Raw genomic sequence first — 21,982 nt, 5'->3', positions numbered from 1 at the left:
CCTCACAGTAACCCTGTGAAGGGAGCGCCCATTTTACAGGCGGGCATGATGAGGTCATTCAGCTCACAATCCAGGCTCCACGTCTCCGCCCTCCTTCCCACAGCAGTGCCCCCGCAGAAGATGCAGCCAGGGTGGAAGGGCGCCTGTGGGGGGGTCTGCAGACAGGGGGAGAATCCCAGCCTTGCCCCTGCTGAGCTGCCTGATGCTTGCCCAGACTTCCCTGGGGTTTGTCTCAGCCTCAGTTTCCTCATCCATAAAATGGGATAGTCCTGGCCCCCAAGGGCCAGGAGGGGCACATGGGAGAACGTGTTCGGTCCCTGGCATGGTCATGGGCACTCAGGAAGATTTCAGAAGCAATTATGAGGATGGTGGTAATAAAAATAATAATAATTACAGGATAAACTTTATAATATCCTGGTTGGCATCTCCCAGGTGTCAGGGGCCATGGCTGGAATATTGGATGTAGCCCCTGGCCTGAGCTTGGTGGGGACACAAAACCATCGGGCAGAAGGGGAGATGGTGGAGGAGGAGGGCCAGTCCTCGGGCTGGTAAACAGCTCAGGCCAGGGATTCCCGACGCCACCCTCTGGGGGATTCACACTTTTCCTTGAAAGGTTATCAAAGTTGGAAAATCAGTGTGATTTAATTTTTAAAAATAACTTTGGTTACCATGGCCTAAGGCCAGCTCAGCGCAGAGGCAAAGTGATGGGGCTGCCAGTCTGGAGTGTGTGAGCCTGTGCGCATGCGGGTGCGTGCATGTGTGTGCATGCGGGTGCGTGCATGTGTGTGCACGTGTGCATGGTGCTGGGGTGTGCCCGGTGCGTAGTAGGCATCTTATAGGCGTCAGTGGCCATTGCCGCTATTAACCCCCGATGTGGAAGGTCCTGGCCGGGGCCGTGGAGCTGGACTGCTGCTTCTAATCCTCCGTCTGGACTTGGCCTCAGTTTTCCTCATCTGTCTGATGGGCTAGTGACAGCACCTGCTTGTGAGGGTTAAACTGCCGCTCTTAGGACAGTGCCTGGCGCACAGCGAGGGCTGCGTGGGCGAGACGTGGGGCAGCAGCAGCGAGGCGGACCCTAGGTTCAGGGTGATTTAGAGCAGGAGGGGGGGCCTTCCAGTCACGACTGAGTCCAGGTCCCCTCCCTGTTGTGCCCTCAGCCCTCGTTCTTCTTGCTGTAGGAGGGGACTGGGGGTGACGTGAGGTTTGGGCTCACAGCCAGGCCAGAATCGCTGCTGGGACCACACCGGGGGGCGGCTGATGCCCCCGGGGCTCACTGGCCCCTCGGCCCCTCAGCTGCCAGGTGTGTTGATGTGGGCACTGGTCAGCGCTGTCCCTGCCCTTGGCAGTGAGGCAGAGCTGCCCAGCGTCCAGGGGCCCGGTCAGGCCTCCTGTGCCAGGAAGAACTGCAGCAGTGGCCTTTTACGGAGCCTGGCGGTCACGTGGCTGCAGGCTGTGTGTGCTGAGTGTGCCAACTCTTCAACCGAGATGATCCTGGGAGGCGGGGAGCCCGGCCCCCAGGGCTTTGGACTGGAGCCCCACAGTGTGGGCAGCCCGGCCCTGGGGGATGCAGACCCTCCATCCTGAGGTCCCAGGGTGGGGGGCTCTGTAGGGCTTTTCCTTCAAACCCCATGTCGATCCCAGTATGCCCAACAGCTAAGAGTGGATCTGCACTGGAGGGGCCAGCCCCGCACTTTGCCTCCCCAACACCGTTCTGCATCTCAGCTCCTCCCGGGCACCCCAGGACCTCGCATGGGGCAGTTTGTGGTCAGAAGGCGAGGGGTCCGTGTCCTGCTCTGCCACAACGCACTGTGAGAGCTCGGCCACCACCCAGGCACCCTCCTGCCTCCTGACCTCCCCCTGACCCACCCCCAACCAAGGTGTGCTGGGGGGCGACGCCCAGGCATCACTGCATCGCAGGCCCGTGGCCTGCCCTCTCTGGAGCGCCACGCCAAACAGCCCCGTTCTGTCCCCAGGGCAGAGTGGCTTGGGAAAGTCCACCTTGATCAACACCCTCTTCAAATCCAAAATCAGCCGGAAGTCAGTGCAGCCCACCTCGGAGGAACGCATCCCTAAGACCATTGAGATCAAGTCCATCACACACGGTTAGTGCTGGGCGGGGGCTGGGCGGAGGGATGCCAAGTTGGGTACCTCAGGTCCCCTGAGCTGGTGACTCTCGGCAACACCTCTGGGCACGTTGACGAAGGGTGAAGGGTGAGGGGTCGGGGCTGCTCTCCGGGACCCCTGCAGGCCCTGGTCAGAGCCCCCTGGAGATAGCTGAGTTTTCCACCAAAAATCATGGGCAGGGGGTGCCCAGGGTAAGTGTCATCAGCTCTGCTGGACTTTACTGCTGCAGGCTGTCATCTCCCTGGCATCACCCTGCGGGCGCCCCAAGTGGGCTTTTTTGGGGCAGGGTGGTCAGGGAGCCTGGCTGGGGTGTCTGTACGGGTCCTGGGTCTCCCCCTGAGCTCGGTGGGGCTGGGATTCTGTGCAGATATCGAGGAGAAGGGCGTCCGCATGAAGCTGACGGTCATCGACACACCGGGGTTCGGGGACCACATCAACAATGAGAACTGGTGAGGGGCTCCGGGGGCCGCTTCCCCGGGTGGAAGAGCCCTAACGGGGCTGCTGGGAATCTTGCCCCTCCCCCCGACCCATGAGGTCAAAGGTCAGCATGGGAGGCTCGTGCGGGTCTCTGCTCGGAATGTCAGACACCTCCACACGTGTACGGGCGTTGGGCTGGGACTTGGGGAATTACGGACCTGCGGGTGGGGACGGGGGCCTGCCCCCCAGCTTGGGTGGTGGGGGTCCCGCGTGCAGGCTGACTGGGGCCTCTCCATGCAGCTGGCAGCCCATCATGAAGTTCATCAATGACCAGTACGAGAAGTACCTGCAGGAGGAGGTCAACATTAACCGGAAGAAGCGCATCCCAGACACGCGCGTCCACTGCTGCCTGTACTTCATCCCCGCCACCGGCCACTCGTAGGTGCACACAGCCGAGGCCCGGGGCTGGGCTGCCCTGCGTGCAGAAGGGCTGGGTGGGCCGTGGTCAGCAGCCTGTGTGCCCCAGTCTCCCTCTGCCCCCGTACCACATCCCACCCACTTGTCCACCATCCAGCTTGCCTGGGAGGGTGGAGGACCAGGCGGGCCCAGGATGGTTCGGGGCCTGGGACCTGCCTTCTCAGGCCGGCCATTCGGGTAGGCCTGGCAGGCGGGTTGAGACTCTGGCTGTGTGTCCTTAGCACTTACCCGCTCTTCCAGGGTGGCTGCCGGTCCCTAAGGGGGGTGATGATGGTGTGATAACAGTCCCCGGCGGGGACCACCAGGAGGGTTTAAAGCACAGAGAATGGGCTTGGCCCCCGGCAGGGCTGGACGAGGGCTGTCGGTCGAGGCCACCTTGGTGAGAGCTGTTTTCTCCTGCGGATTCTGTCTGCAGCTAGAGGTGCACGCACGGGTCAGCGAGGCTGGCCTGCGCTGGGTGCCCCGGAGCCGGGGTGGGGGGGTCTCCTTGCCTCCTGTGAGCAGGGTGGTCTCCCCTGTAGGGCAGCTGGGCTCCTGATGGCCTCATAGACCCTTCGTCCTTGGCTCCCTGCGGCTCTGTCTGCACCGGATACCTTGGTGCCTCTCTGCCCGCTGGTGGACACCCTCGGGCTTGTCCTGAGTCAGGACGTGGGGAGGAGGTGGACCCAGCGCCCAGCGGGCAGCAGGTGCAGTGGGGTGGGGAGGCAGCGTGGGTGGACGGAGAGGGAGAGCTGGGGCCCGGCGTCCTGCTGGTCGCCACGGCCTGAGGCTCTGGCTCTTTCTGGCTGTTCTACTCTCGGTTCTGCTCGGAGCAGGGAGCCCAGGGGTTGGGGGCCTGAGCCCCGCAGGCATGTCCAGGAAGGAGCCCGGCAGGAGGCGGCCGGCCTCGGCCGGGGCCTTTGTGGGAAGGCAGGCCGAGTCCCCGAGCTGCCCGCAGTGAGGGTCAGCTCAGGGGTGAGCAGGCCCGGCACCAGAGCAGGGACCGTGGCCGAGCCTCTCCCTCTGGGGGACAGCGGGCTCAGCCGCGAGCCCCACGGCAGCTGGTCCAGCTGGTCCAGGCTTTGCTCCACTTAGGCCGACGCTGGGAAGCAGAGCCGGCCGGCGAGCTGAGGGTGGGCACTGCTGCTTCCGCAGGGACCCAGCTGGGCACTGCGCCGTCCCCTCCCTCGGGTCCCGGGTCCGTGGGGCTGGGGTGGCCCCTCGCCCTCCTCGTTCGGACCTCCTCCCAGAACCCGCCTCAGCCCCACCCCATGTCTGCGACTGACTGACCCTTGACGAGGGGAGGAGAGCAGACGCAGCTCTGCTCATGGTGGGGACGTGCTGCCCGCCATTCGGGGGTCCTGTGGCCCTGCCCACACACCTGCTGAGAAGAGGTTTCGCGTCGGTGGGGGGCAGGGAGGGGCTGGAGGGTAAGCCTCTCTCCACGTCAGATCTCAGGCGCACTGGAGCCTGTGGGCAGGGGGCTGGGACCGCCCCAGAGAGCAGACTCCCAGCCCGTCCCGGGAGTTGGGGCCGAGTGAGCTCCCATCCCTCCTACCTCTCCCCCGTATCGAGGATCCACGGCACGATGGCCACCTGAGCCGGTGGCAGGGGCAGCACTTCTCCGAGTGGACACACTGGTGGCTTTGGGAGCTCGTGCACGAGGGTGCTCGGAGCAGGCCTGCCCCTCCGCCCCCTGCTGCCCGGACTCAGTGTGTCCCAGGAGCCCTTTTCCTTTTTCTGTCCCTCGTTCCTGCCCCCCACTTCCCACGTCCTTCCAGCCACACCCTCAGCCGTGTCTCTCTGCTCCAGCCTCAGGCCCCTGGATATCGAGTTCATGAAGCGCCTGAGCAAAGTGGTCAACATCGTCCCCGTCATCGCCAAGGCCGACACGCTGACCCTGGAGGAGAGGGTCTACTTCAAACAGCGGGTAGGGCTCCGTCTCTGCCCAGCTCCCTGGCCCCCTGCCCCTCTGTGGGAGCGAGGCGGGTGAGGGCCAGGTTTTTATTAGATGGAAGAGATGGTCCGGAAGGGACGGGCTCCGCCAGAGGACAGCTGGCCGCTTTCTTCTCTGCCACTGTCCCGCTCTGGGCTGCTGTCCGAGCAGGAGGGTGAGCCCTGAGCCGCTTCTTCCTAACAGGGCCGCACGTCAGAACCACCTGGGGAACTTGAAAAACCCAGGTGCCTGGGCCCCCGCAGAGCCTCTGCCTCAGTGGGCGTGAGCAAGGAGGCCCCTCAGTCTAATCCCCAAAGCTCCGCCCTCCTCACCCGCCCCCGCCCCCCCCCCCACCAAACCGCCCCGCGGGCCTCCGCTCACAGCCCAGGTGCCAGGGATTTTCCCAGCATGCTCAGGGGAGGACGGTGTCCTGGTAATGGGTGTGTCTGGAGGAAAAAGGAACGAGAGAGCTCCCAAGGCTGCACACAGGCATTTGCGCTCAGGGCAGAAGTGACAGTTGTTCACCGGGATGTTATCACTGAACGTCATCCATGTGGGTAGCTGTCGCTGCAAAGGGTGGTGACGGTTTAACACAAGCAGGTGCACCTGTGCAGGCTGGTGAGCTGCAGTGGGAGGCTTTCCAGGTAGAGCTCAGGGAGGGGAGGATTCGGCAAGCCTGAGTGATTTTCTTTGGGGTGTGATGAGCTGGGGGACAAGGACAGGGAGATACCCGGGACAGAGACCCGGGTCCCTTGGGCGGCTGCATTCCCTCCTGGCAGGCAGGTCTGCAGCTGCCCTTCCTCCACTCGGGAGGCACAAGAACTGGAGAGCAGCAGTGTCACCAGCCCCCCAGAGCCCACCCCTGATCCCGAGCCTGGGGCCACTCACTTCGTGGAGGTTGTGGCATGAGCAGATCCCCCAAAGCTGGGTTTGTCCAGCTTGCTGCGTGGACGGTGCCCGCATCTCTCCCCTCTGGACCCCCAGATCACCGCAGACCTGCTGTCCAACGGCATCGACGTGTACCCCCAGAAGGAGTTTGACGAGGACTCAGAGGACCGGCTGGTGAACGAGAAATTCCGAGTGAGTGGACCGACCAGGATGCTGTTCCCAGAGGCCTCTCACTTCCTGCTAGAGGACATGGGTGGGGGTCTTCCCACCCCATCCAGGGTGTGCTGGGAAACGGGTGGTAAGGCCTTGAGCCATGAGAACGTTATTTCTGGGCTAGGAGGAGTCAGTGCCAGTGTTCACATGCAACCTTCTCAGGCCAAGGGTCTTAGTGCTGGGGGCCTGGACTCCAGGCAGCTCCACCCAGGGGCCCAGGGAGTGGACTGGCCTTTGCACGCTCGCGTGACCAATGCTGCCTGCCCTTCCCCCAGGAAATGATCCCATTTGCCGTGGTGGGCAGTGACCATGAGTACCAAGTGAACGGGAAGAGGATCCTTGGAAGGAAAACCAAATGGGGCACCATTGAAGGTAATCGCTGAGCTGATGTCTGGGGCCTCCAGACAGGTCAGAATAAAAGCTGCTTCTGCTGACTGGGAGCTGCGTTCATCTATTGCATTGCCCACCTAGCCATGGCGACGGGTCCCATGGTTACCGCTCGGCTGGGGGGAAATGAGGGGGCAAGTGGCTCGTCTGGGGCCCACAGCCGTTAGCTGACGGAGCTGCACCTCCACTCCCATCTCCCATGGGCGGGGAAATATCCAGGGAGGAAGGAGGTATGACGGGCACTGTCAAGTTCTAGGTCCTGGTGCTGGGGTTTCACAGGCGTGCTGTGTGACCCTGGACAAATCACCCCGCCTCTCTGGGCTTAGGAAAGGGCTGGGCTATAGCTCTGTCCAGCTGAGAGCCAGATGCCCTCCCCACTTCCCACCCCCAGAAGTTCCTGGGACCCCCGTCTTAGTGTTCTGGGGCTGCTCTGACGAACCAGCACAGTCTGGGTGGCTTAAAACGGAAGTTTATCCTCCGAGTTTTGGAGGCCCTGAGGGAGAATCTGTTCCTTGCCGCCCTCCTGGTGGCTGCCCGCTGTCCTTGGCATCCCTTGGCTTGTAGACACATCACTGCTGTGTCTTCACACAGCCTTCCTCTGTGTGCCTGTGTCTTTCTTTCCCTCTTCTTATAAGAACACTTGTCACTGGCCTTAGGGCCCACCCTAAATCCAGGATGACCCCCTCTTGAGACCCTTACTTTAATTATACCTTCAAAGACTTTTTCAAAATAGGGTCCCATTCACAAGTGCCCAGGGTTGGGAGTTGGACGTTGTTTGGGGGACACAATCCAACCCACTACGGTGGCCATGACCCTGGGTGGGGTGGACCTGGGCATTTCTTTACCCCCCCCCCCCGCCCCGTTCCGTTCTCCCTCTAGAACAGAGTAAAATAGGCCACTTTGCTCCTTGTTCACTTGGCTGAAAGGCCCAGCGTAGAGAAGGAAGCAGAAAACCCAGCAGTTGCTTTCAGCTCCAGCTGCTGCCACCCCAACCCATGCCCAGCTCACGACCTTGGGCATGTCCCTTCATCCCCCAGGGCCCCTGTTTTCACCCTCCGTAAAGTGGGTACCATGTGCCAAGAGTTTAATAAAATGAGAGAATGTCGCAGGGACCATTGGAGCTTTGGGGCAGCAGATACTTTTAAGTAACTGATATAAGGAAAATGATACAATGGAGCGCTCCCAGCCTGGCTCATTTTACCTGGGTTAATTGTTAAGTTCCTTTACCTCCCTGACCCACCTGGGCCGTCTCGATGAGGCTTCACCCTGGGCTCATCCCGCCTTGGCCCCACCTCTTCCGTTTCCTGTCTTCCTGAAATCTTGCTGTTTAGGAACCTTTTTGTGAAGGTATGTTTTGGAGGGTGGAGAAGTTCGGGATAAGAAAGGGCCAATGGGGGCGGGGGGGACTTCCCTGGTGGCCCAGTAGTTCTCTGCGCTTCCACTGCAGAGTGCTCGGGTTCGATCCCTGGTCGGGGAACCAAGATCCGGCAGGCAGCCCCCAAAAAAATAAAAAAAAAGAAAGGGCCAATGGGGACCTGGGAGGGGCAGGGAAGGGCAGCCCGGCAGCTGACAGGCCTCTGCTGCCCCCTGGCGGCCAGCTAGGGCCCTGCAGACAGGCGGTAAAGGAAATTGTCAGGAAATGAGCGAGGCTGGTTATCTGTGTCCCCCTCTCCTGCTCTGGCCGGGATACCACGCATTGAATGACCTGTGCGTTGTCGTGGTGCCACCAGCTCACGTTGAGGGTGGTGATGAGAAACAGCCCCGTGGAACCTGTAAAGACAGTGGTGGGGTGGTGGTTCTCACATCCCAGCAGCTTTCATGAGGCCCTGGAGGGAATTTCTGCCCTATCTTAGAATAGTTGAACTTCCCCAGGGCCTGGTGGACTTTTTTTTTTTTTTTTTTTTTTTTGATCTCTGGGACCTTGTGAATTGGGAGCTGGCCAGAGAGCTGGCCACTCTGTGCTGGCCCTCAGCCAGAGTTCTTAAGTGCTTCTCCTCATCCCCACCCCCACCAGTCCTAGTTCTTTGTTCTTCCTCTGACTTGGTGTACAGCAGCGTCCTGAGGTACTTTGCTCATCCTTGGAAGCCTCCTGAAATGTTTTAAGAGGTAGGCGGGTGTCATAAAGCACACAGTTAACTCATTTAATCCTCTCGTGTCCCTGAGAGGTGGGTGGCATTATTATCCCCATTTTACAGATGAGGAAACTGAGGGTCAGAGAAGCCAGAATAACTTACCTAAGCCAGGAAGCGGCAGAAACACACTCACGCCAGGTTCAGAGCTCTGTTCTTCCCACCAGCTCTCACTGCTTCTCCAAGTTAGATTAAAAGGCTGCGTCAGGGCCTTCCTTGGTGGCCCAGTGGTTGAGAGTCCGCCTGCCGATACAGGGGACACGGGTTCGTGCCCCGGTCCGGGAAGATCCCACATGCCGTGGAGCGGCTGGGCCCGTGAGCCATGGCCGCTGAGCCTGCGCATCTGGAGCCTGTGCTCCGCAACGGGAGAGGCCACAACAGCGAGAGGCCCGCGTACCGCAAAAAAAAAAAAAAAAAAAAAAAAAATGAGAGTCAGCTGGCAGAAGATTCTAGTGTGGGCACAGCCCTGCAGGGGCGGGGGGTGGGGGAGAAAGGAGGGTAGGGGTGTGGAGGGCAGAGCCCAGGCAAGAGGCAAGTGAAATCCAATAGGAGCAGTGGAGGCCCTGCCTGCCGCCTCATCAGCCCTTTAAGCTTCAGAAAGGCCCTGCTGCTCTGGGATGGGGAAGCCTGGACCAGGGAGCCAGGCCTCACGGGCTGTGGAACCCGGGCAGATCTCTTTTGCTCTCTGAGCCCCATCTCCCTACAAGCACAGAAGAGGAACCTTAGTCGCTATCCCGTAGGGCGTGTGAAGGTCGGATTAAGTCCCCCGGGCTGGACGCCTCCACAGAATAGCAGAGAATAGCCTCTCCTTCTGCCTTCTCTGCCCACCTCCCTCAGTCCAAGTGATGCCACTCACCACCCTTTAAAAGGTGTGCTAGCACCTGTTGACCACACAGCAGGCGGAGTGTTCCCACGTAGTTCTGGACTGTGGCAGTGACTGCCGCAAGCTTCAGCCCCAAGGCACTACCTGCACGCTCCAGGGTACCCGTGGGGGCCTGGGGACCCCTCCCTGCCCTCTTCCCGCGTCCCCAGAGCTATCCGCTGCTCTGCAGCTTGTCGGTCTGGGAGGCTCTCGTGTGTCCTCGTGCGCACCTTCCCCAGGCAGTGTACGGCTCAGTTCTGCTGGTTCTTGAGCTCAGTGTAAACAGTCACCCCCGGTGCCTGGTCTGTACACGGGTGTCCTTGTGTGCGTCCTGAGCACGTGGGGGAGAAGTCCCAGCCCTGATTCCTGCCTCATTCCGTTCCCAGCCCCCCTCTCGTCTTCAGGTCTCCCCTGGGACATCCCCCCCCCCCCGTCCCCCCGGCATAGCAGCCGCCCCACCGCCACCGCCTGCTTAGCCTAGCGCTCCCCCCCGCGGCCGTCTTGGCCGGGTTACTGTGCCATCTCCCTGCTAGAGCAGAACCCTCCGGAGGGCAGAAGCCAAGATGCCCACGGCTCCCCTGTGCGCGGTGGACCCCTCCTCCGCTTGCCTGCCCAGCACTGGGGGAACGGGGCTTTGCCTGACGTTAAAGCCCCTTCTGTCTCTCCGCAGTCGAGAACACCACGCACTGTGAGTTTGCTTACCTGCGGGACCTCCTCATCAGGTGAGCGCCGGAGGGGCCTCCATCGGGGCCGAGGGAGGGGCGGGACCGGGCGGAGGTCTTGAGCAGCAGCCGGCATGGCCGCCCGCGTCTGCCTGCCTTCCCGGGAGGAACCTCGGAGGCCCATTTCCTAAAACACCTTCTTGGAAATGAAGCAAGAAGTGAAATTCTTTTCTACTTCTACTCGGAAAGGGTCGAGTCTGCATCGCCGCAGCCTGAGCCCATTAGATTCAGGGCCCCCAGAGGTCTCGTACGCCGGGCGTGTGTTGGGGGGTTCCCAGCTCCCATCCCCGCGTCCTCTGACCTGGTGGAGGCCCCTGTTCAGTTTCCTTGAGCCCAGGCAAGGAGTAGCCCGTCCTCCGCTCATTCGCGAGGGTGCCAGGTGGGTGGGTCTGGGCCTGGGCAGGTGAACAGAGAAGGTAGGGGCTCCCACCAGGGTACCAGGGGCTCCCAGCTTCTCAGCCAGCAGGATGGATGCTAGGGACAATGTCAATAGGAGGGATGGGACCGTCTCGCGGCCTCCAGGTTGGGGGGCCCTGGCTTCCAGGAGCAGCCCTGCCATGCTGGAAAGCCTGGCTGAGGAAGGACGCCCACCTTGGGCCCCTTTGACGCGCCCTTTCCAAATCTCTCCTGCTGAGCTGCAGAGAAGGGAAGGTTGAACACAGGACTAGCGGGGTGCCAGTGTCCCCAACCCCGGCCGCCTGCTGCAAGCCGCTGCCCCTTACCTGCCAGCACACCTGGCTGCCGGCCTGGCTCTTCTAAACGGGAGCAAGGACGCTCCAGCCCTGCGCACTGCCCCGGGGCCTCTGCACTCGGCCCCTGTCCCTGGACTGGCCACTGGGTTGACACAGAGAAAGGGAGACATGTTAGAACACATGGTCCCGAGAGCAGCTGGGGTTGCCCTGGAGACCCCCCCGCCCCGCCACACATCCCTGCCCAGGCTTGGTCTGTCTTGGTCTATCACTGGGGGACCCCCGGGGAGCCAAGCAGTGGGGATTGGGGGTGGGGAGGGCAGGCCGAGTGAGCAGGGCCAGCCTCCTGCCCTCGCCCGTGGCCCTCCTTGAGACCCACGCCCCCGGCCCCTCCCAGGACACACATGCAGAACATCAAGGACATCACCAGCACCATCCACTTCGAAGCCTATCGCGTGAAGCGTCTGCACGAGGGCAGCAGCGCTGTGGCCAATGGTGTCGAGGAGAAGGCTCCAGAAGCCCAGGGGATGTAGACACCGCCTGTCCCGGGACCCCGCCCCGAGTCTTTTCCGTCTCCCCCCACCCTCCCCCCACCCACCTGCCCCGTTTTATTTTATATAATTTTCTCCATGTGTCCTCCATCTCCGCCCCTTTACACCTGCCAAGTAACAAGATGACGAGTGCCCTCTGAGTATGTTTGTCATTAGCCCGCTGACTATGGGGACCCGGGCTGGGGGGGGGGTCCTCGGAGTGGAGGCCGGCTCTCTGGCCGTCCCTGAGGTCCAGGAGGGGCGGGAGGACCACTGACTCAGTCCTGACCCTGCCCCGGGGCCGGAGGAGTGGCCTCCAGCTCTTGGTGCCCCTCGGACACAGCCTCTGCGGCGTGGCAGGGTGGTGCCCGTGGGAGGATGGAGCCATTCTCGTGGACCTGGAGCCCCTGCCTGCCCCTGCCTCCCCACATGGCCCTGGCCGCAACTCAGAGCACCCCACCCCGCCCCACATGGCCCTGGCCGCAACTCAGAGCACCCCACCCCGCCCCCAGGGGAGAGCAGTTCATTCCACGAGACCCAAGTTGCCAATTGCTTTAGATGCAGCGGGGCCATTGGCTGCTGCCCGCCCACCTGCCTGCGCCCCTGTCCTGGAGCAGGAAGTGCCTTTATCTCAGCCGTCCTCGCGAGCCAGCAGCTGTCCCCCGCTGTCCCCTTGGACGAGAAATTGGGACAAGTTGGAGAGAGGGAGGTGTGTCTTCATCTCCCCTCATGTCCCACCCACCCCCCCACTGGGATTTGATTGAGGATTCAAAGGAAGAGGAAAGGTGCACCCCACCCGCCTGAGTTTTGGGGAAGGTCCGAGTGAGAGAATCTGGAGCAGAAGCTAAGGGAGGAGGTACTGGCAGGTGCCCAAAGGAAGTGGGCCACGGGGACCATGGCTGGGGACGCTCAGAGTGGCCCTTGTGGCCTTGGTGGCTGCCCTGCCCCACCCCGTGTGACTGGGGAAGCCTGTGTCTGTCTGTCTGTTTAGACATCCATTGGGCCCAAGATGCTCTGGTTAAGTGAATGCCCAGTTGAGCACCCCAGATGCACACTCAGCCCTCCCGCCCAGGCTGTGCTGATGCCGCCTCCAGGGAGGTGGGAGGCCAGGGAAGCCTGACTTTGTGTTGCCCTAAGTTTGCCTGGGCCTCTGTTCACCTCCCCCCCGCACCCCGGAGCCCATCGTAATGACCCCAAGGGGGGATTGGCCAGGGGTCAGGTGTGCATGGCCCACTGCTGGGCTGCAGAGCGGGCGTCACGTCTGCACGGCTCAGGCCTGTGAGCTTAGACACGGGGAGATGCACGGCCATCTGCAGACCCCTGGCTTGGTGAGAAATGTGGTGGGAGGGGTGGGTGCAGACTGACCTGGCATGTGCGCGCGTGCGTGTGTGTGCACACGTCCGCGTGCGTGCGAGTGTCATCGCTTTGCGTGTTTGCTCCCTCCCCACCCAAGAGAGGAAGGACCCCTTAGCGAAACAGTTTACTTGCCGACTTGCCATTTTTGCCAAAACCAAGATGTTGAAGGACGTGTCTTGTCTCCAGCGTCGGGGTCACAGCCTCTGTCCCGGGATGCCTTCGCTTTCCTTGTCTGTAGCCAGATTTTGAAACATTGTTAGTTTCCCTGGGATCTGTTCCACAGTGGCCTTTCGCTATGTGCCTCTTGAGAAATTCGTCTCTTTTTGTATAAATAACAAAGTGTTGAAAATGTATTTCCTGAAATAAATGTTCCAAATGCAAACCCAGGAGGCTCTGGAGTGGGGATTTTTTTTCTCTTTTCTGACCCCGGAAGTGCAGATGAGCTTGAACGTAGCGTGAAAGTGATCGCTGGGGAACTGTTTCATCTCCTTTCCCGGGGCGGGGGGGAAGAAAGGTTTCAGGGACTCAGAAGCACTGATTTAAGGGGATGATTGAAAAGAGAACAGAGAATCTTAATTTATTCATTACGAGGAGGCTTTGCAGGCTTTCCACAGGGCAGTGCTGTGAGCTGTTTCTATCACTGTATCCCTGGAAATGTTTTTCTTGTTAAAATTGAAATCTATTGCAGTGAGCTCTATGAGCGGGTCGATATTTGACAATCATTTCATACCAATTTATTCCAAGAGAACTTGGCCCCCAAAAGACTAGACTGTAAGAGGCTACCACGCGAGGTTTTCTCTGCATCCCGAGAGCCGGGGAGCGAGGCTGGGGGTCCGGGTCTGGATTCTTAGCTGTGCGCAGGCCTCACCAGCCCCTTTGTCCCTCGTGGCAGGGTGGCCTGGGGCTGCTGTCACAGATCACCACAACCTGGGGGGCTTAAAGCAACAGAAATGGATTCTCTCATAGTCCGGAGGCCAGACGTCCAAGGTCATGGTGTGGGCAGAGCCGGGCTCCCTCTGAAGGTCCAGGGAGGAGCCTTCCTGCCTCTTCTTCCAGCTTCAGTGGCTGCGTCACTCCAATCTCTGCCTCCTTCACGGGACCTCTGTGTCTCTCTGTCTCTCATTGGATCTCGGGCCCACCCTAATCCGGGGTGACCTCATCTCCGTCCTTATCTTAACATCTGCAAAGACCCTGTCTCCAAATAAGGCCTCATTCTGAGGTTCCAAGTGGACATGAATTGGGGGAGTCAGGGGTCACTGTTCAACCCACAATACCCGCCATGCCTGCCCCTGCCCCGTCTCAGGCTTCAGGACAAGGCAGGCAGCCGAGGTGGGGAGCAGGAAAGCCCTGAGTTGGGACTCTGGTGATGGGCTCGAGGCTCTGCCACCAGCGAGTCAGGTGGCCTCAGGATCGTCTCAGCCCCTCGGGGCCCCCCGGGCCCTTTTGTCAGGCAGGTTGGCTCATTCTGGAGAAGACGAGTGGATTTCATCTCCAAATGAGCCGATGGGCAGTGGCCACACGGAGCCTCTCCTTCCAGGATCCGAGGCATGTCATCGACACCCACATCTGCTGTGGGCTCAGGAGGGGAGGGGAGGGGAGGGTTGGCCCCCGCGCGGGGCTGCGACCCTGCTGGCCAGCATCTGAAGGCGCTCCTGGCTCTGCCGGCTTTGCCCCATCCCTGGATTCCTCGGCTGTAGCTCTTGGCAGTTCCTACACTTGAAGCCCCCATTCCTCCTCCGGACTAAAACCCTCCCCGTTGCCGCCCCTGCCGGCCATGCCTGTCCAGCAGCTTCTCTCTCTGTGGCCCTGACCCTCCGGGGCTGACACCGGCTCCAAGCCGTGCGCCTCCTCCGAGGGGCCTGCTTACCACGTCCAGCCGGCTCCCTGCCCCTTACACTGCTGTCACCTCAATAGCCCACCTGACTCCTGGACCAAGAAGGGCCCGGGCCGTCATCTCCGCCAGCTCATCTGCACCTCCCATCCCAGGGCAGCCCAGGAAGGCCCAGTGATGAGTCCTCCCGCCTTCTACCCAACCAATCAAATCCCCTGCTGTAGATCCAGGTGACTGAATGTCCCAGTTTGCCTGGGAATGAGGGGTTTCCAAAGACACAGTACTTCCCGTGCTAAAACCAGGGAGATCCTGGGAAGACTAAGCGAGTTTGTCCCTGCGTAGACCCCGCACCACCTTCTCCTGACCCTTGGAGCCCCGGCCTCAGGCTCTCTGGCCCAAGGGGCTCCTAGAGGACCTCAAGATCCAGGCTGGGCTGTCACCAGTAAGTCCCAGGGGGGTGAGCCACAGCCTCCTGCTGGCCTGAACACCTGCTTGGCGGGGGGGCGGTTGGGTTGAGATGTCCCAATGGGGCTGCAAGTCCCAGGTGTCCTGTGTCACCTCCTCCCCTGCTCTGGGCTGCAGTGTTTGGACAAGTCAGAAAATCAACAGGTAGCCTTTGGGTTTGCCCAGACCTACTTTGCCTCGTATGCCTCCGGCGCGGACCTGAGGCAGGTAGGCTCCACCTGGGGAGGAAGCCAGATAGAAATCAGCCGACTCGGGGCTCTCCCTTCGGATCTGTATTTATGGGTGCGGCCCCCCCATTTGTAAACACTACTTTCTGACTACAGAGTTAGCACGTACAACATAGGCCATCCGGAAAATGCCAGACACGGAGGCCCCAAGGGCCCGATGGTTATGTATTGTCCGTGGTGCTAAGTGCTGGATGGAGAACTTCGGGGTTGCAGGGTCATATAATGGGGGGACCCAACCCATTCCCGGCATCAGGAAGGTCCTCCTTTGTGCAAAGGTCTGAGACACGAGGGAGCTCAGAGTTGGAGGAACCAGGAGGCCAGAGAGGCTGGAAGGTGGGGAGAGGTCGGGGGCCAGGCCACGATGGGGGCTGATTCTCTCCCAGGCCAAGCACTGCAGGGTGAGCACCCGCCCGCACCAGGCTCTCCTCCCCGCACCCCTGGAGGTGGGACTCATCCTCTCACAGGTCCGGCCAGCCAGAGCCTCTGCCCCACGCTCCCAGGACTGGCTCCGGGGCCACGCCTGCTACAGGCCATCCTCCATGCTCGGGGGCCCGGCCAGCCCTTGAGGGTCCTGTGGGCAGCGCTGTCCAGCTGCGCAGCCGCTGCTTCCCCGGCAAGCAGGGGGTTCCGCTGGGCCTTGGAGAAATCACAGCTGCAGGAATGCCAAGACGCCGGCGGAGAAAACATCTTCCTTCCAGTTCAGAGAGGATGACTGTAAATGATGAGAATAAAAAGGGAGTGTAAATGATTAAAGCTGCAGAGTGAGTGGGTCTTGAACCGTCTGCATGATTTAAAAACTAATTACTTGGAGAGTCTGCCCTGCCAGGGAGCTGCTGCCCGTCGCCCACAGCGCCGCCGCCTCCTCTCCATCCACCCCTCCCCTTTACTCCCCCTCTTCCCCCCTCCCCCTCCCCCTCCCCGCTCTTGGGTAGCAGGGGCACAGGCAACAGTCCCGGCACATGGAGAACAGCCACGGCCTCTCCACCTCCCTGATTAGTAACGTCATCAGAGCCCGTTCCATGGAAAAATATTAAGTCCCCTGAAGGACACAGCCATGTGGAGTGACCACATGGACGCCATCCAGGAGGGGCTGAGTCTAGGGCCGGGATACTCAGGAAACCCCAGGGGCGACTTCGCCGGCCCAGCCAGTGTGGGTACCACTTAGAATCAGCCTCTGCCTCCCATCAGGGGCCCCACGGGGGGTGGGGTTTGGGGATGCGCACCAGATGGCATCCTTCTCAGCCTCGTCCTGGCTGGACATCTTCAGAATTTCTTACCCTCAGAACATCCTTGGCTAGGGTGCCAGGGGCTGGGGCAGCGGGCAAGGGGGAGTGTTTAATAGGGACAGAACTTCAGTTTGGGAAGAGAAAATGTTCAGGAGGAGGATGGTGGTGATGATTGCACAACAACACAAATGGGCTTAGTGCCACTGAGCTGTACAGTTTTAAGTGGCTGAAATGGTAGATTTTATGTTATGTGTAGTTTACCACAATTTGCAAAATGAGTGTTAAAACAAAATGTCTGTGTCTCAGCCCCACTGGGCCTGGAGCAGGCCCGTCTCTCAGCGGCGGATGTGGCTCCGGGTGTACCCCTTGGGTGATGGGGGTGCAGGGAGGGGGCCCTGCACCTCGGCAGGATGTGGTGTGAGAGCGGAGGGGGGCCTGTCCCGGAGTAAGAAGCAGCCCAAATCCATGAGGGCCTTGGGAGAGGCTGCTGAGAGCAGGGCTGGCCAAACCACGGGGTCCCTGGAAGGCACAGAGAGATTGAGGGAGTGGGAGGGGTGACTGGGTGGGGTGTGAGGGGTGGGGGGTGAATAGGCACCTCCCAGCCGAGTTCCTAGGGCTGCCAGATTCAGTGAACAGAAATGCAGGACGCCCAGTTAAATCTGAATCTCAGATAAGTCACACATGATTATTATTATTTATTTTTTTTTAGTATATGTATGTTCCAAATATTGCAGGGGATTTACACTACGCTATTATTCATTATGTGTACAAAGTTCAACTTTAACCGGGTGTCCTGTGTCTCGTGTTGCAAACCAAGTTTTGGGTGTGACTTCTGTGAAAAAGCTCTGATGAGAGGGGTGAGGAGGTCTGGGTTCTGACGTGACAGAGGGCTCCTGGGGGACGCTGAGCTGGCTGATTTGGCCTCTTGTGACTATAAAGTCATGTATGTGCAGGAAAGACAGTATGTATTGGGTGCGGGTTAAGGTGTGTGTGGGCAGTCTCTCTTGTCCTGAGCTGTATCTAATGCTGGGTTTTAAAATAAAATGTGGGGCTTCCCTGGTGGCTCAGTGGTTAAGAATCCGCCTGCCAATGCAGGGGACACGGGTTCGATCCCTGGTCCGGGAAGATCCCACATGGCGCGGAGCAACTAAGCCCATGCGCCACAACTACTGAGCCTGCGCTCTAGAGCCCATGAGCCACAACTACTAATGCCCACGTGCCACAACTACTGAAGCTGCGTGCCTAGAGCCCGTGCTCTGCAACAAGAGAAGCCATCACAATGAGAAGCCTGCGCACCGCAATGAAGAGTAGCCCCCGCTCGCTGCAACTAGAGAAAAGCCCACGCGTGGCAACAAAGACCCAATGCAGCCAAAAATAAAATAAACAAAAATAAAATAAATATTTTAAAAAGTTAAAAATAAGATAAAATGTAACCCACAAACCTGGTTATAACACACAAGAGAACTGGAAAACAGTACAGAGGTTCCTTAAAAAACTAAAAATAGAGCTACCATATGATCCAGCAATCCCACTCCTGGGCATATATAACACGTATCTGGAAGAGACGAATGCTCTAATTCGAAAAGATACATGCACACCAATGTTCCTAGCAGCACTATTTACAAAAGCCAAGACCTGGAAGCAACCTAAGTGTCCATCAACAGATGAATTGATGAAGAGGATGTGGTGTATATATACAATGGAATATTACTCGGCCATAAAAATGAATGAAATAATGCCATTTGCAGCGACATGGATAGGCCTAGAGATGATCGTACTAAGTGAAGTAAGTCAGATAAAGACAAATATCTTATGATATCACTTATATGTGGAATCTAAAAAATAGTACAAATGAACTTATTTACAAAACAGAAACAGACTCACAGACAAAGAAAAACTGGTTACCAAACGGGAAGGGAGGGGAGGGATAAATTGGGATACACACTACTATATATAAAATACACACTACTATATATAAAATAGATAAACAACAATGTCCTACTGTATAGCACAGGGAACTATATTCACTATCTTGTAATAACCTATAATGGAAAAGAACTGAAAAAAAAGAATATAGATATACACATATATGTGTGTATAACCGAATCACTTTGCTATACACCTGAAACTAATACAATATTATAAATCAACTATACTTCAATTAAAAAAAAAAACAAGAGAACTGAGCTGCCTGGTGGAAGGAGGGGACAAGGGCCCGGCCCCCCACCTGCCTGTCCCTACCCAGCCCACCCGCCCCGAAGGCTCGAGGGGAGGATCCTTCCTTGCTGCTTCCAGCTTCTGGTGGCTCCTGGCATCATGTGGCTTGTGGCAGCGCCGCTTCAGTCTCTGCTTCAGTCTCTGCATCTGTCTATGCTGTGTGTCTCACCTCTTCTCATAAGAACACCTGTCATTGGATTTAGGGCCCCCGAATCCAGTATGACCTCCTCTTGACTTAACTAAGTACATCTGCAATGACCCTATTTCCAAATAAGGTCACATTCTGAGATTCCGGTAGACGTGAATTTTGGGGGACACTGGCCGACTACACTCATCATAGGCCCCAAGACTCTTGCACTAGAGCAGAAGCCTCATGAGGGCAGAAGCCTGTTGGACCCGTGGAAACGTCATAGGATTTCATTTAAAGGTGCCTAGAAGGCCACTTCCTTAGGGGCTAGGATGGTTTAGAGGGGGCCGACGTGTAGGCGCTAGTCTTGAGAAGCAGGCAAGGACCCAGTGTGGGGCTGGGCTCCGCTTAGCAGCCCTTCAGGAGCAGCTGTGACCTGAACCTCTCCCCCACCCTCCCACACGTGACCTGCTTCCTTGCATGTCATTTATTATTTTTGGCCACACCAGGTGGCATGCAGGATCTTAGTTCCCTGGCCGGGGATCGAACCCATGCCCCCTGCAGTGGAAACGCGGAATCCTAACCACAGGACTGCCAGGGACTTCCCTGCATGTCATTTTTTATTTACTCCATATATCGTGTGTAAAAAAACAGTAGTATGTAAAATAGATATATTTTCCCTGGAAAAAGAACCTGCCCCTTCCTCCATCAGGCCATGACTGTGAGAGGCTGTCAATCTAATATGCAGGTGAGCTGCGTCTGGACTTTGACGAAGTTTTAGGTTCACCTCCCCACTCACTTTAAATGTTTTGAAGGTGGGATCAGGTCTTTCCCTTAAGTGCTTGGAGACAGCGTGAAAAGCATAATGTGTGTCTATATGAACAATGTAGGTGGGACACACCTGTATGCAGCTGGTGTGTCCGGAGCCGCCGAGGATATGAACATGGTATGGGGGGGGGGGCGTGATATTCAACAGGAGACCGCTGGTGTGCAGAGATGGGTGGTAATTCTCAGGGGAGGAGAGAACTTCTCCTTGAAACTTTAGATGGTACAGGTGGGAATGCTGAAAATAATGATGGAGACCGGCCTGAATCCAGTGCCTTCAGAGACCCTGGAAAAATTCTCAGTATTTCCAAATCAATTGGCTACAGGCCACTGCTGCTTCCACGTACAGGAAGTCCGCTACATACGAACCTTCAAGTTGCGAACTTTCAAAGGTGCGAACGTGCCTTCGCATGTCCAATCACGTAAGTTAGTTTACATGTCCGGCCCGCATTGTCACTTGTGGGCATTCTCTACGAGTGGTTGTGCTTTTGTGTACTTACTGTACAGTGCTGTATAGAGTACAGTAGTACAGTATCTTTATTTCAAGCCCAAGATGTTGGAAGCAAGCGTAAAAGCAGTGGTGATGTAGCTGGTACTACTGTACTTTTCAAGGTACAGTACTGTACTGTGAGATTAAAAATATTCTCTTTATTTTTTGTGTTTGTTTTTTATGTATGATTTGTGTGAAGAGTATTGTAAACCTATTACGGTACAGTACTATATAGCCGATTGTGTTAGTTGGGTACCTAGTCTAACTTTGTTGGACTTATGAACAAATTGAACTTATAAACGCGCTCTCGGAATGGAACTTGTTCGTATGCAGGGGACTTACTGTAGTCAAAAAAGGCCGACATCCCAGTTCTGCCTGCAAACCCCAGCGCAGGCTACGCTGTCCCACACAGGAATTTGCTATTACAGAACAGAAACTTCACTGGTCCTGGCCCATCTCTGCATTCCAGCGCTGCCCGTAATGGGGGCTTCCGAAGCCCCGCTCAGCTCCCTGCCAGACTTCCCACAGAGCTTTTTGGCTTTTGTCAGCTCGAGACAGCCCTGGAAAACTGTGGAAGCTGAGAGGGTGTGTGTCTAATAAAGTTGGAACTCTGTAATTTAGCAATTACTGTAACCCACACTTGTAATTTAGGGGGTTCTTGTAATTCTTCTTCGTACTCGCTCTTCTAAAAAATATGCTGCTTTAATAGTTTTCTCTTTAACGCTCCGAACCAAGGCTGGCATTTGCCATCCCCACCCCCAGTCGGCTGCAGAGCACACAAAAGTGCAGATCGGGGTCTGTGCTGCTTTTCGGAGATTAGAAAGGTTAATTGAATGTTCAGCAGCTCCCAAAGGAAACCGAACTTGCTCTTTGCAACCGTGCCTTCCTCCGAAGCTCTGAATTCACCTAGTTTGATCATCGGTGTGGATGGAAGCCCACTGAAAGGTGTAATCTGCCCATCTCCCCAGGTTCTGTTATTCAGCCAGTCCCTTTACTGCTCCCTGACGCACTGAGTGCCCCACTTTTGTTCCTCTCTCTCTCTCTCTTTTTTTGGCTACGCCACGGGTTCTTAGTTCCCCAACCAGGGATTGAACCTGCACCCTCGGCAGTGAAAACGCAGTGTCCTAACCACTGGACCTCTAGGGAATTCCTGCTCCTCTCTCTGCATTCATGTGATTAGCTGTTTATTTGTTTATTTAAAAAAATTTTTTTTAGATTTATTTATTATTTTTGGCTGCATTGGGTCTTTGTTGCTGCATGCGGGCTTTCTTCAGTTGCGGCAAGCGGGGGCCGCTCCTCGTTGCAGCGCTTCTCATTGTGGTGGCCTCTCCTGCCGCTGAGCACGGGCTCTAGGCGCGCGGGCTCCAGTACTTACTGCGCTCGGGCTCAGGAGTTGTGGCACGTGGGCCTCAGTAGTTGTGGCACACGGGCTTAGTTGCTCCGTGGCATGTGGGATCTTCCCGGACCAGGGATGGAACCCATGTCCCCTGCATTGGCAGGCAGATTCTTAACCACTGTGCCACCAGGGAAGCCCCGCTGTTTATCTTAGAAATATTTTTTGGGGGAAAACTCCATGTGCCAGACACTATGATCCCTATGGGGAGCCTAAGTCATAAAAGATGGAACTTTGTTGTCTGGTGGGGAAGACAGGCAACTGTATCATGACTACAGTTCCAGATGGAGTTGGCATTGAGGAGCTGAGGGCATGGCACCCAAATCAGGTGGAGCTGTGCTGTGCAAAGCAGTGACGTGGGGATGCAGGAGCTGGGTTGTGAAGGATGGAAAGGGGGTGAAGAGATGAAGCAGGGGAGGTGGGAGCAGTCAGTTGAGGGGAAGGTGAGCCTTAGGACCTGAAGGCGTGAAGC

The 21,982-nt window shown here is 57.7% G+C and overlaps 1 protein-coding gene across 11 annotated transcripts in view; it reads left to right on the top strand.

Moving 5' to 3' along the window:
• Window positions 1–13,095, top strand: part of SEPTIN9 (septin 9) — a 165,065-nt gene extending 151,970 nt beyond the window's left edge. For all 11 annotated transcript variants that reach the window (XM_060135049.1, XM_060135052.1, XM_060135046.1 and 8 more), the window contains 8 exons: window positions 1,974–2,102; window positions 2,492–2,573; window positions 2,842–2,979; window positions 4,810–4,927; window positions 5,918–6,013; window positions 6,310–6,406; window positions 10,083–10,134; window positions 11,221–13,095. In XM_060135049.1, the coding sequence (XP_059991032.1) occupies window positions 1,974–2,102; window positions 2,492–2,573; window positions 2,842–2,979; window positions 4,810–4,927; window positions 5,918–6,013; window positions 6,310–6,406; window positions 10,083–10,134; window positions 11,221–11,356 (848 nt within the window). In that variant the 3' untranslated portion in view covers window positions 11,357–13,095. The remainder of the gene's footprint in view (window positions 1–1,973; window positions 2,103–2,491; window positions 2,574–2,841; window positions 2,980–4,809; window positions 4,928–5,917; window positions 6,014–6,309; window positions 6,407–10,082; window positions 10,135–11,220) is intronic.
• The last annotated feature ends 8,887 nt before the right edge of the window (window positions 13,096–21,982 follow it).

Source organism: Lagenorhynchus albirostris, chromosome 20, assembly GCF_949774975.1.
Source record: "Lagenorhynchus albirostris chromosome 20, mLagAlb1.1, whole genome shotgun sequence".
Classification (NCBI taxonomy): Eukaryota; Metazoa; Chordata; class Mammalia; order Artiodactyla; family Delphinidae; genus Lagenorhynchus; species Lagenorhynchus albirostris.
The sequence above is the reverse complement of the archived record's forward strand: the minus strand, read 5'-3'. Positions and strand labels throughout refer to the sequence as shown.